At 35.9% G+C, this 16,643-nt stretch overlaps 1 protein-coding gene across 7 annotated transcripts in view; it reads right to left on the reverse strand.

Annotated features, from left to right (window-relative positions):
• Positions 1–16,643, reverse strand: part of atp2b1b (ATPase plasma membrane Ca2+ transporting 1b) — a 56,444-nt gene that overhangs the window by 15,153 nt on the left and 24,648 nt on the right. For 4 of the 7 annotated variants that reach the window (XM_087310886.1, XM_087310888.1, XM_087310887.1 and 1 more), the window contains 5 exon segments: positions 10,687–10,884; positions 8,209–8,466; positions 3,843–3,968; positions 3,509–3,745; positions 28–174 (listed from right to left, as the gene is read on the reverse strand). In XM_087310886.1, the coding sequence (XP_087167012.1) occupies positions 28–174; positions 3,509–3,745; positions 3,843–3,968; positions 8,209–8,466; positions 10,687–10,884 (966 nt within the window). 7 annotated transcript variants of the gene reach the window in all.

The raw sequence follows: 16,643 nt of genomic DNA on the forward strand, positions 1-16,643 counted from the left end.
TTTACATCTTGGTAATGTTTTTTTTACCCGCTTTTCCAATTTGCACAGCTAGTTTGGTAAGCTTTCCTTGAAGGACCGATTTTTCTTTCTTTGGTATCTTGGCTTTTTTCTGCTCTTCTTCTGTTCCATCATCACTGTTGAGGGGCTCCATTTCTACTGTACCTCCATCTTTCTCTGAATGACGCAGAAACCCAAGAACAATGTTTAAATCATGTTATTTATAATGTGTTTTAGAAATGTTTAAGACGCTTTTTGAAACACAAGCTGTAAATAATGAACATAAGCCAATCATTTCACTGCATTTCAGACTTCAATGTATCAGCAGGAGGTTTGGGAATTAATTTTAACGTTGTAAAGTCAAAGTAATGGTAGCTATTGACATGAAAGTGAGCGGGATAATACAATATGGTTCACCAAAGACAAAGAATTTTTTAATGTTCTACAGAAAAAGAAATAACCTATTTTTAGATAGCCTGAGGGTGAGTAACTGCAAATGTTTGTTTTTGGGTGAATTATATATAGATCTGGGTATATTTATATTTTTTTATTTGTAATCAGTAACTGATTACAATTACAAGACATTTTTGTCAGTAATATAATCCCTGAGATTACACATTTATGGTAATGTAATCTTTTGGATCACATTTACATTACTTTTTCATATCAAACATCAAAGTAGGATAATCTCAAAATACTCTGAAAGAATTTAAAGATATTACATTCTTTGTCACAGACATGAGCACTCAAAAGTTTTTTTAGAGTGCAATGTTTAAACAGTTAATACTTTAAAATACTAACACTAATATACTTTGCAAGTAGTGTTTGCTGAAAGTAAACAAAATATTATGATTTTAATATATTTACTTAGATTTTAGTGCATTTAGAAAATAGCTAAATTACAAAAAAAAAACAAAAAAAAAACATGGAATTCACAGCTTCATTAAGTAAACCCTAAGAGTGAATATCAATGTCTTATAACCACTCACTGCCAAAAAACTGCAGAGGATCACAAAGAATCAGAAACTTATTGACTTATTATTAAAAGTAAATGAGTCTGTAATTGTATTTTTTAAATGCTTTTAGAATTACTTCATATTTGAAATCTGATTACATAATCTGGATTGCATATAATTCATTACTATCCAACTCGGCCTCATTATACCTGTATATAAAGTTTTAAAATCCCCCCAAACTTTTGAATGCTATAAAAGAAAATTTTTTGCTAATAACTTCAACTTTTTTGTTTCAACCATGTGCGAAGAAAAGAGAAAACATTTTGCTATTTGAAGGCACTATGTGTTTGAACAAGAGGAAAAAGCAGAGCTTTAAGGCCAAAGGCTATAATCTTCTTAATGCTAATCAGCATGAGAAGAGTGAAGAGCACAATTAGCCACTAGCTGCAGCCATATGTTCACAGGTCAATCTCACATCTTGTACACTAAACACACACACACACACACACACACACACACACACACACACACACACACACACACACACACACACACACACACACACACACACACACACACACACACACACACACACACACACACACACACACACACACACACACACACACACACGATACACACCAAGTAAACAACTACTGACTATTTACCTGACTTGCCATAGCTAATGTTCCTGAAGTCATTCTCAACTGGTTTTGTCATACACATGTAACAATTTGTCAGTAATATCAAACCTTATTATTTATCTTAATCTTATTATTTATTAAGCAAATAATACACCCAAACATTCAAACTAATTCTGGTTCATCATTTTATTGTGCATGGTTTTGTTCTCCATCTCTTTTTATACAATGAAGTAGAGTGTGCAATATGTATTGTCTGCATACAGATATTATAATATCTGTTTTATGAATCTTCAAGATGGCATTGTAATGCATTTTAGATTTCATTCAAATATCATTAAATCTATGAAAAAACAGTATCCTTGCATGTGTTTTTGTATTTTATATTTGTAGTGATACACTATTGTTGCTAAATGAATTTGTTGTGAGTGAAAGATTCAGTGATCTATTAATAAAGACATATAGACAACAATATTTTTTAACATAAATGATTAATTACTTACTTAATTATTACTTACTCATCCTTTACTTGTTTCAAACCTGTTTAAGTTTTTCTTTTTGGCTTGTTTAACCCTAAATAAGTAATATTGAAGAAAGTTTGAAGAATGAAATGGCAATAGCCATTAACTTCCATAAGAGAAAAACAAATTCTATTGAAATCAGTGTTGGGGAAAAAAGTAGTATATTACAATCTGTAATAAAAAAATAAATAAAACGGAACAAAATGTGGTACCTTTTAAGGACGCAATGTGAATCTATTTTAGTGTAAAATGCATTTTTTATAACTTTTTTTAAAAAGAGATAAGGTAGACATAAAATTGTAATATATTACTTTTTATTTGTGCTCAACAGAACAATAAAACTCAAACTGGTTTAAAACAAGTATTAGGTGAGTAAATTATGACAGAAATTAATGTACTATGTATGTGTGATTTCTTTTTCGTCAGTATTGCATACCTACAGACAAGTCATCTAATTAATACATTAAGATTCCTCCAAGATGGATTTGGGCCAAATTCATTTGACTACTTGACCTACCAAAAACAAAACAAACAAAATCAATGCCTGATTACATGTATCTGCCTTTAATTATTCATATTTAGGATTTTTTTTTTCAATTTACAATAAACCTGCACCAGTTGAGAATCACTGATCTAAAAGACCGTCACACTCTATATCCTGATACACACCTTTCTTTTTATCGGATGCATCTGGCTTTTTGTCTGGTAAAAAGTGAGATGGATCAATCACATATCCCAGAAGGCTTCAATAATTTGGAAATGATGTGTGAATGTATGTTTAAATATGATGTATCCACTCTGGGCAAATTACTAAAGCAATGCATTACAGATAGGACTCATATTAAATAATATTTGAAAACTTATACTTGATCAAAGGAGAGTGTATACTTAAAGGGATAGTTCACCAAAAATTTTAAATTTTACTCAATTTATTTAGTGCTTCCAAGGTTATTTATTTTGTTGAACACAAATGAAGATATTTCAAAGAAATCTGTTAACCATTAACTTCCATAGTGGGAATACAAATACTATGGAAGTCCAGCTTTCTTCAAAATCTCTTTTTTTTGTGTGTTCAACAGAAGATAAAAAGTCAAACAGGTTTGTAAAGAGTGAAGAGTGAGTAAATGATGACAGATTTGTCAGTTTTGGGTGAACTGCCCCTTTAAAGCAGGGGTGTCCAAACTCGGTTCTGGAGGGCTGGTGTCCTACGTATTTTAGTTCCAACCATAATTAAACACACCTGAACCAGCTAATCAAGCTCTTACTAGGTATACTAGAAACTTCCAGGCAGGTGTGTTGAAGCGAGTTGAAGCTAAACTATGCAGGACACCGGCCCTCTAGGACTGAGTTTGGACACCCCTGCTTTAAGGAATTTCTTTCTAGTGCAACGTACTTTTCTTTTTGTCTTTCTGCTCCTTCTTCTTCCTCTCTTTCTCTTTCTTTTTCTCCTCCTTTTCTCTCCTCTTCTCTTCCTTCTCCCTCTTTTTCCTCTCCTTCTCTTCCTTTTTCTCCTCATCATCGTCGTCATCGTCATCTCCACCTCCGAGCAGCATGAAAATAATTCCCGTTTGAGAATTAACCCCCACTGCAGTGACCAGCATTTTTCCGGAGCCCTCCATTACATGTGTGCCTGAGTAAACATGGTAAAAGTGTACAAGTATTAGAACGGCAAAACTGTGTCAGTCTTGACAATTATTGTATCTTATCTAGAAAAGCAGATGCAAAACCTGAAAGAAGAATGGGGTCTTTGTCCAGAGTTTTTTTGACGTGATCCGACTCTCCAGTGAGGGAGCTCTCATCAATTTTTAGATCGTTGCCTTGGATTAGTACACCATCAGCAGGAAGGAGGTCACCTGCAAGCACAGAGCAAAGGACAGATGGTGTTGTCTAAGAAGAAACATGCAGACAGATGTGTGCATCGCAAGCCAAAAGAGTGATTTTTATTCGAAAACCAACCAAAACATCAGAACAACAGACTAATGGAAGGGAAAAAAATTCATATATTTGAACATGTATTTTTATTTTAAAGATAAAGGTATAGATTCTTTAAAAATTAAAGTCATTAAGCAAATTTTTTTTCCACTTTTTCCACTATTTTTCCAACAAAAGAAGATTTTCTTAAAAAATGTTGGGAAGTAGCAGCTGTGGAAGCTATGGATGTCAATGGATGCTGACTTCCAACATTCTACAGCAGATCTTGTTTTGTGTTCAACAAAGGAAAGAAAATCAAAAAAGGTTTAAAACCTCTTGAGAGTGAATTAATGGTGTGGAAATATTTTCATTTTTGGCTGAACTATTCCTGCAGGCACAGGATATCAACATGACGTCATACTGAAGTTGTATCCCAACATCGTGGGGACATTGAATTTTGTTTGGAAATGAAAATCAGGTTGATGATTAAATTTGAATAATATTTTATATTAGTGCGGTTTAATAGTATTTTAATTAAAATATAAAAGTATTTGAAATAGAATGAGACTTAAGGACTGCCTTCCTGCTTTGCTACTGTTCAGACGTCTTTGCTTTGCTCCGCACTTTGCACTTTTGCTTTTTATATTTTACACTGGAGATGTCCAGATCTGAACACGTGATTGGAAATAGGGCCCGATCACACGATTTCAGACTCGAATTGAACGTTACCTCCCGCTTAGGACTCGACTATATTCGGGTATATATATATATATATATATATATATATATATATATATATATATATATATATATATATATATATATATATATATATATATATATATATATATATATTCATTATTTTAGCACAGAGTTAGACCTCTTTCTTGACAGACACAGCAACATGTGCGGTATGACATCACTTTAGTTGCAGAGACGCTATGGGGTTTGGGCAAAGTAGAACACGAATGCAACTTGAAGCAGAAATTGCGAGTATATTTGTGGTCTGGATGTATCATAAAGCTGATGACAACAACATTGCCATAGCAAACTGTGAGACATATAAATTTGCGATTGCCTGCCGGGTATTTCAAGAGTTCGCCCTTAGCTGATGATTGATTATGAAGCTTGTTTGGCATGCTGTCCCGGAAGAGAGCCCTGAACTTGTGAGATCCTCGAGCCCGGGGCTCCCTCCCGTTGCAGGGCGAGAGAGTCCAAGTTCAGGTAGGTCTCGAGAACTCCCCTGCTTGATAATATTGGAAGTAGATTAATGCTATGAAGTGTCTATGCTGTCAATTTAGATTTGTCAATTTACTTATGTTACATGATTTTGGTCTGTGGGAGGAAACCGGAGAGCCCGGTGAAAACCCACGCAAACACGAGAAGAACAAGCAAACTCTGCACAGAAATGCTGACCTGGCCAGGAAGTGTCCGAGCCGGTGACATTCCTGCTGTGCAGCCGTGGTGCTAACCACTAGGCCTCCGTGCTGCCCTGACAAGGAAATGGGAGGAGTAGGGGTGGAAGGGGGGATTCTTCAAGACGAAGATGGCTGAAGTAAGATACTCTGGTTATTTATAATGGTTAGGGAGTCGTCTGATTGGTAAATCAGTGTTAGTTAATGTGGACCAGGTGCTATCAATCATAAGCTTTTGCTCCTCTCAAATTAGTTTATAAATAAACTTCACTTTAAGTTGAGGGACTATTCGTTTTTATATTTGATTTTTTTTATATTTACTGTTGCACTAAAGTCCAAAAGTGAAGAATAGATGTTATGTATTACTTGATTGTTCAAAATACCTCACAGAAGTCCTCTGCAACAACAAAATTGTTGAATGTTAAAATAAGGTTAACATCCTGGATCTGTTTCTTCGCTCTTTTTATTCTTTTTTATGTACTTTAGAAGTATTGGATCAGGTTTCAGTATCGTTAGATACTCAAAATCTGAATATTCAATTCAATTCAATTCAGCTTTATTTGTATAGCGCTTTTACAATGTAGATTGTGTCAAAGCAGCTTCACATAAATGGTCATAGCAACTGGAACAGTGTGGTTCAGGTTTTAGTGTTTAAGTTCAGTTCAGTTCAGTTTAGCTGAGTTCAGTGTGATTTAATCATTACTGAGAGTTCAAACACTGAAGAGCAAATTCATCGAATATCATCATCGAATATCAAAAACTCACAATTAAAAAAAAAAAAACCTGATTAAGACATCCCTATTTTATACTGTAATTTTAAATTGAGCCTATAAGCACAGTGCTCAAACAACACAGCTTGAATATCAACATGGAATCAACAAACTTTCTGAAATACAACTTTACTAACAAGAGTGGAATTATTGACTAAACAATCCTCCCGCTACCACCAGCTTACATTCCTAAGATGGGAAAACACAGATGGCTGTGAAAATGCCTCTGGTTCGGATTGATTCAGAATATCACCGCTACACAAACTGCCAAAAACTTCCACAAAAGATTGCAGTTTTTGAAACAAAGTTAAACACAGAACCACTTCATCCTGGACTCCCACATCATACAGCCAGTGAGTCCTGTAAATCTACTCCAGCTACTGTTATGAGCACAGTAAAACAGAATGAAACTTTGAAAATAAATATGATAACCGATGGCATAAACAAGATTATGGTGCCTTTAAAGCACCATATTAAGCTGTTTGGAGAAATTAACTTGTGTAATGTGTAATATATCTTGTTGTGACTTCAGAAGATCTGCAAAGTGCTTGTCATGGATTTATTGTCTCTCAAAAGACAACTAATTAAGAACAACCTATTTAGGTTAGTAATAAATCTATGGTTGCTGGCTGAGAACAAAGTCTAATTTCAATCCAAAACATCTGTATCTAGAACTGAAACCTAGAAGAGTTTGGTTCAAGCTGTTGATATGTTGAGAAAATGCTGTTTTCTACACAGTGGAAGCAAATCCACTTGCTGTACAAATCCAAAAGATGAGGACGAGGCTTCACAAGTGGTGAAGAGGCTTCCTGTGCTGAAAATCAGATAGATGTTTTATTTCTGTTCAGTAAAAACTAAACCAATCATAACAGCCTAATCCATCTAGCCAATCAGATCAGAGCTGTCTCTCAGATAGGAGAGGCTTATACACGCCAGATCTTTGAATGAACCATTTCAGAGACTTTGAGAAAACAGCTGATGTTGCAGTGTATATTATTAGCCTATTAAAGTGAATTGCAGATTGGATTTCTGTTATCCTGATGGAGAGGCTCAGTGTTTGAGGACTGAGTCCAATTTCTTGGGCTTTTGGACAAATGTACCACTCAGCCTGCATCCAACAACTCTTCTGAGGTATAAATTACACATTATTTCTAGGCATTGTATTGTCTCCCGGACTAAGGCATCTGTCTGCTATTATATGTATTCTTTGTATAATTATGTGTATAGTTTGAGTCAATATTTGATATTTGATTTTTGCTCTAGATCTGTGTTGTTTCTGAAAAAATCCTTAAATGAAGTATTGTAAGAAAATGTAAGTATTTTGGATGGATGTATTGTACACCCATAAACAGAGACAAATTAAAAAAATGGCAGAATTTGGCTATAACCATCCCAGGTAGCAAAGAATTCTGGTCCAGATTTGACATCAATCTGGCATGACAGGCATTCATCTGGCACTGGCATACAGCATGTGGGTCAAACATGGGCCGGGTTTGGCAGAGGTGGCAGTCTCGCAGCACACAAGATTTGGCCCAGATGTAAAATGTAGTATTTGGCCCAGATAATAAAAATTGATATGTTGGTAATTTTGGCCTGTCTTGACCTACATTTAAAATACATTAAACTAATTTATGAGTAAAAAAAAAATTCTACCAATTAGGCCCCTTTGAGAAAAAGCACGCCCATAGCGTGCCTAAAGCGCAGTGCTTCATGGGTTTATCAATTTCATTGTGACACACCAAGCTATCTGGCCCAGTTCAGGCCCAGTTATGAGTTATTAACTTGGCTGTGACTTGACCCAGATTTGGTCCATGTTTGGCCCTTGTCTGGAAGCCAGCCTTGGTCCAGTCATGTACCGTAATTCACTGCGACATGTGGGCCAAGCAAAACCTGTTAGTGAGGGCCAAAGCTGAGCCAGAAAAATTTTGTTATTTGGGATGGTTAAATGCAAAATGGCATTCTACATTTAATCCAGTTTTAAATCTTCATCACTGTACCATATTTAACTTGTGCGATGTCTCCGACCACAATCTCGGACACTGGTATCTGAATGACTTGACCGCCTCTGAGTACTGTAAACCTCTGCTCTTGTTCAATCCGGCTTTGGAGTCCACGAAACTGTTTCTCTTTACTCCAGTCGTTAAAAGCTGTGACAAGAACCACGCAGACGACAGACAGGAGGATGGCAGCACCTTCAATCCAGCCCGCTTCTGCCTCCCCCTCATCCTCGACACCTCCAGCCGCCCGACCACAGTCTGCACCAATCAGAAGGTCACAGTCAGTAACAGCTACTTGAGTAGTAACTTGTACTACTTTTCATTTGCACATTTATTTGGCACATAATATAGCTATGCATAAAATATGTATATATTATAATATATAATAATATATATTATAATATATATTATATAATATACCATACATACATTTGCCAATTTTTTTTATTTTGTCACTTTTATTCTGTTGCTCTGTGGAAACTTCTGTCACAAAAAACAATTTCTTGTACCCGTAAACATTTGGCAATAAAGCTCTTTCTCATAAGTTCTATTTATTATTTTTTAACTGCTCAGTACAACATGTCTACTTCAATCAAAATTGTTTACCTGTACAGTATTTATATTTGATACAATATTATTATATTGTAGGTATAGCTCGAGGACGAAAATGAAGAGCGAGGGGGGGTGTTGGGAGATCGCGGATGAAAATGAAGAACGGAGGGGGGTAGGAGGGTGTATTGGCGGGAAATTACAATAAAGCCAACTTGAACTTGATATAATGTTTATATGCATTATTCTTAGAATTAATATAAAAAAATGCATCAATGATGAATTAAATTGCTCAAGAGTAAATATATGCTAATTTGCTAAATTATCAATGAATGCTAAGAAAAAAATGCCTCACTGTTTCCTTAAAAATATTAAGCAGCACATATTTTCAACATGGATAACATTAGGAATTGTTTAAATGTATGTCCAATTATCCAAATCAGCAATAATTTCTGAAAGATTATGTAAGACTAAAATACAGGAGTAGCGATGTGTTTGCCCTCACAGTAATGACATTTTTGTTATTATTATTTCCCTCTTTTTTCTCATTAAATAAAGCCTTGATGAGCATAATATACTTACACTTAAAACATCTTACCAACTCCAGAGCTTTTATTTTTAATTCATTTAGATCCATATACAGTATGAACAATTGTTTTAGACCTAGGAGAGGATCATCAAGGGACCTCAAGCTGGGAATCTAACTTGGGTTACAGTGAGCAATAACCACATGTCTATTGGCATCAACATCGAGTTCCAGTTTTAACACTGATAAACTGAAATGGGTTCATCTTGAATATGATACTACACTTTTTGTCAAACTATTTGTCCCAAACATGCAAGAAATTAAGTCACAATTGGCATTCTTTTTCTCTTCTTAAAAGGACCATCCTTCAGAGGCTTTAAGACTAAAGTTTAGCTTTGTTACGCCCCATTTACATGGAGCGTCAGCGTCAACACTTCCCATTCATTTTAAATGGGTGACGTCAGGCATTGCCGAACTGCATTGTGGATCCGTCAGCACCGCTTCAGTGGCATTGCTCACTGCAGAAATTAGGACTTTTTCAACTTTGCAAGCACCAACAGAAGCGTCAGCCAATCAGATACACCAGCTCAGACAGTAGCCAATTACTGACTATTTTCATTGGCTGAGGCTGCTATGATGATCGCATTAGCCCCAACTTCAGACACACCCTCTGTCAAGCGAATGAGCCTGAGAATGAGGCTGTTTTATAATTGTGCATGGCTTACCCAATATAACTAAATAATGCCAATTAATTTATAACTAACTTTTTTTTGAGAAATGAAATATGTGGATAACAGAAAACATCAATGGATTCTCTAAAACAGGCCAGATGTTTCTGCAGTTTTTCTTTTAGTATGAAGATGATTTTCCCTCTTAAATAGAATATTGAGTAGAGGCAAAGGTTTTATTTTTCACGCCTCCCCTTATCTTTCAGTCATAGCAAACTAATAGATGGAGGGGCGTGGCTAAACATATTTGGCCTAAGCTGCCAAACTGATATCAACAGAGAAGTACTGCCATTCCAGAGCGGGAGCAAGTCAAATTTTGATTTACGACAAACATTTAATAAACAATTTTTTTCACTGAATTAACGATGATGTGGAAGGCTAGATTTGCAGTTTTAATAGGACACTTCATTCTATTTGAGGATCATCCTAAATGTTGCAGATTATACACAAAACAACACGATTTGCAAAATCTTATTGCTAAAAGCACACCATGGTTCAGATAAAGTTTGTTTCTATCTCAAAAAAAACAACCCAAGGTGAGCTGAATACATAATGGTGCTCACCTTTAGGCCATGTTACAATTTCAAAATCATTGTTATTCAGCAGCGCCACTGAGCAAGAGAAACAGAGTGGTATTATTAATAAGCATAAGCTTAAAAGTCCAGTGATACTCACGTTCTCTCTCGGCATCGGGAGGTTTATAAAAGGAAAGGCCTAAGGATATTATGGCTGCAACTTCCAAAATAATTAGAGTCACATCCTGCAGTGCTTCCCACACTAATTGAAGGAATGTTTTTGGCTTTTTAGGAGGTATAAAATTTTTTCCGAACTCTTCTTTTCTTCGTGCAATGTCATCGGGATGACCACTTAAGCCTAGACAAAGAGAAAGAGCAGAATAAACATTACCACACTGAATACAAAATTTGAGAAGAATTTTCCCTCAGAAATTGCTTTTAAACTTAAACGTTACCTAAAACTGCTGAAATAACACTCTAAACCAATAGTCTTTTCTTGTAAAACATACTCTAGTAACCTTCGTTATACCATTTTCTTGCAATGTATTATATTGTCACTCTATAAAATGGATTTCTGCATTAAAACTTGCCTTTAACTTCAAATAACTACAATACATTACTGCAAAATTCATTATTGGTGTACTGTACAGAATTCAAGGACCCTGCTAGAGAAATAGCAGAAACCAACATTGAATTCTTAATAGTTTTAATGGTTATAATGAAAATTATACTAATAATTTTATACTAATATACTAATAATTCTATGGACTGTTGAAATCAATAAATCCTACAGGAATATATCCCACATTAGAGACCATGACAGTATACTGGATTTAATGGTTTTAATATGATGGATTGTAATGTTTTTATGTTATTTGCAGTGGAAATCATTAAAACTTCTGTGATGGTTTCAATTATTTTGTTGAACAGTGCACTCAATTCTTGTCACAGATTTCCTTTTATTACTAATGGTGAAACATTAAAATACTAAGCCAGAGTAACGTCAATCAGTTTTTACAATGGAACAGGATTATTAAAACACAATAGCATTGTAGCATTCTCCTTAGTTAGATCAGCTTCCTTGGTTACTCAGTAGTTTAGGATGATATACTTTTCTTATTTTATTATGTTTCTTATTTAGATCCTTGTTAACTTATCTGAACACAGTTTTTGAGTTTCAGTGTGAAAAACAAACTTGGAGGATAAACTGAAGCAAAAATAGTGTACAGCTCCCACCCCCTGCAGACCCATCAAAAAAAACAACTTGATGTGATGTTTTAAAGAGTAGAAACAAAAAGCATCTGAAAATGATGCAGATAAAAGCATCTTACATTTTTATTATACAGAATGCCGGGATATAACGGTTTTCAGACCTTTTATTCGGAAAATGACTGAAAATGATACTGTGGACATGGAGTATTTTGAGTTCTGCAGTTATTTTGTTTGTTTTCAGTTTGCACTGCATTATGGAACCAGGATCCCTGCACTATTAGTTGTTGATGTTGAAAATGCATCAATTCATCAATTACCAACATTTGTAGTAGTCTGTAATAATATGCTGTATAAGAAATAATGAATACGGAAATAAGTCTATAAAATAACATAAAAGGTACTGTCAGATATGTCATATTCTTAATAATATTTATAAAGGAAACATAAACCCTACAGTATATGTGTCATTTACATATATTTCAGTTAATATGGCAAGTGAATACATGTTTTTACCAAATCTAATATTGGATTTTATTTTAAATGCGTGTTTGTGTAAAACAATATAATTTGCACAAAGAAATGATGGGGTTCTTCTCTAAAAAAGTAGTTACTCCGCCCAGTTTGTCATTATGGGCGTTTTACGTTATAACTAACGTGGTTCAAGCGATGGATCTGCGACAGAGAAACTAGATGTTTTGGGAAACACTGGCCACTACATCGTTCTTTTCCCAAACGATGCATCGTACTATGATAGTTCAGCTGCGAGTTTCATCGTTGTTTGGGAAACGCACCCCAGGTCTCACTAGAAGAAGAGACAGTATACTGTCTCAATGTGATCTTCTGGCTAAATAAAGGAAATAATAATAATAATAATAATAATAATAATAATAATGGGGGTGATGCAGTTGTGCAGTAGGTAGTGCTGTCGGCCTTACAGCAAGAAGGTTGCTTGTTTGGTTCACGGCTGGGTCAGTTGGCATTTCTGTGTGAAGTTTGCATGTTCTCCCTGCATTTGCGTGGGATTTCATCTGGATGCTCCGGTTTCCACCACAGTTCAAAGACATGCAGTACAGGTGAATTGAGTAAGCTAATTTGTCCATAGTGTATGAGTGTGAATGAGTGTGTATGGATGTTTCCTAGGGATGGGTTGCAGCTGGAAGGGCGTCCGCTACGTGAAACATGTGCTGGATAAGCTGGCGGTTCATTCCGCTGTGTCGACCCCCAATTAATAAAGGGATTAAGCCGAAAAGAAAATGAATGAATGACTAATAGTAATAATAATCATAATAATAATAAGAAGAATATGACAAAAAATCTTTTTAATGGAAAGAATACTTTTTATTGGTTCACAGGCAGCATCAAATTGTTTAGTTGTGTAGTGTATGACTTTTAGCAATTTTTTTTTAACATGATTAAATTTGATTAGATGATGACACACACGTACACTTGTTTAGGGTCTGTTTCAAGATTTTGAACACTGTTGTTTGAAAAATTCTATTCATTAAATATTTGTTCAAATCACAGTTTACACAAAAATAAGAGGATGTTTTGTGTTTTTATATATGGTGCATCTATATGTAAGTTTTCAAGTACATTTAAAAAACATACATACACATGTTTTGAATTGTACCTGCAGTTTTCAAAACCTGACAGATGGTCCAAGTTGAGTGAAAAAGCCAATCCTCAAACTTGGATTTTTAAAACGCTTGAGAAATTGAATAGGATTTGGAGAGGGGTTTTGTTTTGTTTTGTTTTTCATTTTAAACATAATGGATTCCCAAAAAAAAAAAAAAGTATGAAGATTTCCAACCCGTACACAAGCAAGAGCACAGCCTGTACGCTAACACAGTGTAATCCTCTCTTCCTTCCCTTGCTCAATTACAAACCACTAGTCCTCTACCCCCTCAAAGGTTTACCCACTGCTGGCAAGGGCAAAAAATGAATGTAAACCCCATGCAGCAGAGCAGCGGCCAGTGAGATTAGCAAGAAGCGCAGCAATGAAGAGCCTGCCTCGCTTTGAGGTGAGCGGGATTACATGAGGTAAATTGATCTGGTCCCACCTGTCACAACTACAACTGTCTGTTATGGCTCATGACAGAGCTAAATATGTCAGCACAGAGAGCTAAGCCAGTGCGAATCCACCTGGAAAAAGGATGGATGACGAGGTAAATTAAATCAGTAATCGAGATCAGATTGTCTTTTCAAAACGTGTGCAGGGCTTATGCTATTTATAAAGCATCAACACGCAAAAACAGACATCACAAGAGGAGCGTGTAAACATATTTCACTGGAATTATCAAGGGAAACATAAGCTGATCATGGTGTTAGACAAATGATTGAAATATGAAGAAGGACTAGATAAACTACAAGCACAGAAAGAGATGAATTAAGAGGTGGAAATGTGCAATTGTAAAATGTAATACAGCTCAAAAATGTCTAGTGGTTAATAATGGTTAGCAATTATTCTTGATTTACAGGAAAAATAAAGCTAAGCCCTACATTTTATACATCTTTTAAAATAGTGTTCCCTAATCAGGGAATTCCCTAATTCATTCATTCATTCATTTTCTTTTCGGCTTAATCCCTTTATTAATCTAGGATCGCCGCAGCGGAATGAACCGCCAACTTATCCAGCATATGTTTTACGTAGCGGATGCCCTTCCAGCTGCAACCCATCTCTGGGAAACATCCAAACACTCATTCACACACACACTAATACACTAGGGACAATTTAGCTTACCCTGTTCACCTGTCCTGCATGTCTTTTGACTGTGGGGGAAACCGGAGCACCCGGAGGAAACCCACACGAACGCAGGGAGAACATGCAAACTCCACACAGAAAAGCCAACTGAGCTGAGGCTCGAACCAGCGACCCAGCGAGCTTTTTGCTGTGAGGCGACAGCACTACCTAGTGCGCCACTGCGTCGCCCAGAAAAACATATATAAAGCTAAAATATTTTTTAAATGAACATGTAAGTAGACAATGTTTAACAGATTTAATCCATTAATTAACACTGAGCAACATTTCTTTAAATATCTAGTAATATTAAACAATTTGTTCAACATTTAGTGACTTCTGTACATTTTACAATTGAACAATGTAAAGTTGAAGACAATTTGAGCATGTTTGAGTGAATAAAGATTCAATACATATATTTTTATTCAAAATAATACTGGCATTTTAAAGAACACTAAAAATGACATCTGCTGTTTGTTTAAACTAGTTGAGCTGAAACAACACAATTCTTAAGGTTTTCAGGGCACAACTTACTTGTTTGTTCAATCCACTCAAATTTGTAAAAACTAATAAGTCAACTTAAAGGTGCAGTAGGTGACTGTCATCAGAAACATTTTTGTTGTGCTGGTTGAAAGTCTCTACACATTCCAATAGTAATGAATAAAGTAAATGATCTGAATGTATTTATATGTATTTTTATATTTTGGAAAAGGCATAAAAATAAAAAAAGTTTATCCAATTAAATATTGTTGGACCGATAAATAACTCAATTACGTCAGGTTTCTCAAACTGTCTGTCAACAAATTTAAATTTGAATGTCTGCCTAGCCTCTAAAATCAGACAGATATGTCACTCGCGCGCACACATCAAGCATGCATCTACAGCTAACAGAAAGACATCATCTGGCATACTCTGCATCAACCTGAACTTCTTTCTGAAAGAATAACATGGCCTTGTATGCATGAAAAGAAAGATTGTTTCTAAAATCAAAACTTTTCTAAACCCTGAATCAATATCGGAATTACTTTTGACCCGCTAGAGGGAAATGACGATATGCAGTTCAAAACCACGATCTGAAGGATGACACCACAGCTGAAGTATTTCTTTTAGACAGGTATGTTTAAAAACTATTTTAGCCACGCAAAGCTTTTGTAGATTGTGTTCCTGTTTATGAATGGGTTTATATGTATGGAAGGGTTGTTCAGCCACTGAAAACAAAGATTGCCTATTTTCAAGTTCATGGAGTACCTTTTACAACATCGACAATATAGTGGTTAAATAGACCTGTGCATTTGTTTAGTTATTCAAGTGTTAAAGGAGCTGAAAACAAGCAATGTATGATGTACAGCGAGTGTAACCCCACCGGTCCTACGCCACCCAAGCCGCTCCGAGCTGGGATCGAACCGGCGACCTTACGCATATGAGTTGGTTGCTCTACCAAGGAGGCTAAAGACCATGGCCTCTAGCATTTGTCGCTAGAGCACCTTTAGAGATCAGAGGAGTGAGGTTTACCTGCACAGCACACACTAGCTGGCCTCAGTTACACTCACCTCCCTAAACCTCACTCCCATCCGGGTCATGGCACCAATGTAACTCCGCCATACTCAATACTCACGCCAACCAACCCGCTCCGAGCTGGTATCGAACCGGCGACCTTCCGCATGGGAGTCAATTGCTCTACCAATGAGGCTAAAGACCATGGCCTCTAGCATCTGTTGCTAGGGCACCTTTAGAGGTCAGAGGAGTGAGGTTTACCTGTAGACAGCACACACAAGCTGGCCTCCGTTACACGAGCACAATTGAAAATGAAAAGTCAATTGTTTTCTTGCTAACATCAATATAAGTGTAATGTAAAAAGATGACAGGATATTTCTGTCGTTAGCACTCCTTTTTCTGATCTAATTTTTATTTAGTTTAATTACATAACAAAAGTAAATGTGCTCTTCCGCCTAACCAGCTTTACTGAGGTGAAGTTTGATTTATATTCACACATTTGTTCATTTTTAAACAGTGTCAGCCTGTGATACACTTTTGGGAAAATATAATTCCTGCACCCGCTGGCCTGTCCACAACTACGCTTGATAAAGTGCGTGTCTCCATAGAGTTTTCTAACCGGTGAATGAAATGATCTAGTGTTATCTAATCAGTGCGTGTTGTGTGTTCATGAC

This window comes from Danio rerio, chromosome 25, assembly GCF_052040795.2.
Source record: "Danio rerio strain M-AB ecotype USA chromosome 25, GRCz13ab, whole genome shotgun sequence".
Lineage (NCBI taxonomy): Eukaryota > Metazoa > Chordata > Actinopteri > Cypriniformes > Danionidae > Danio > Danio rerio.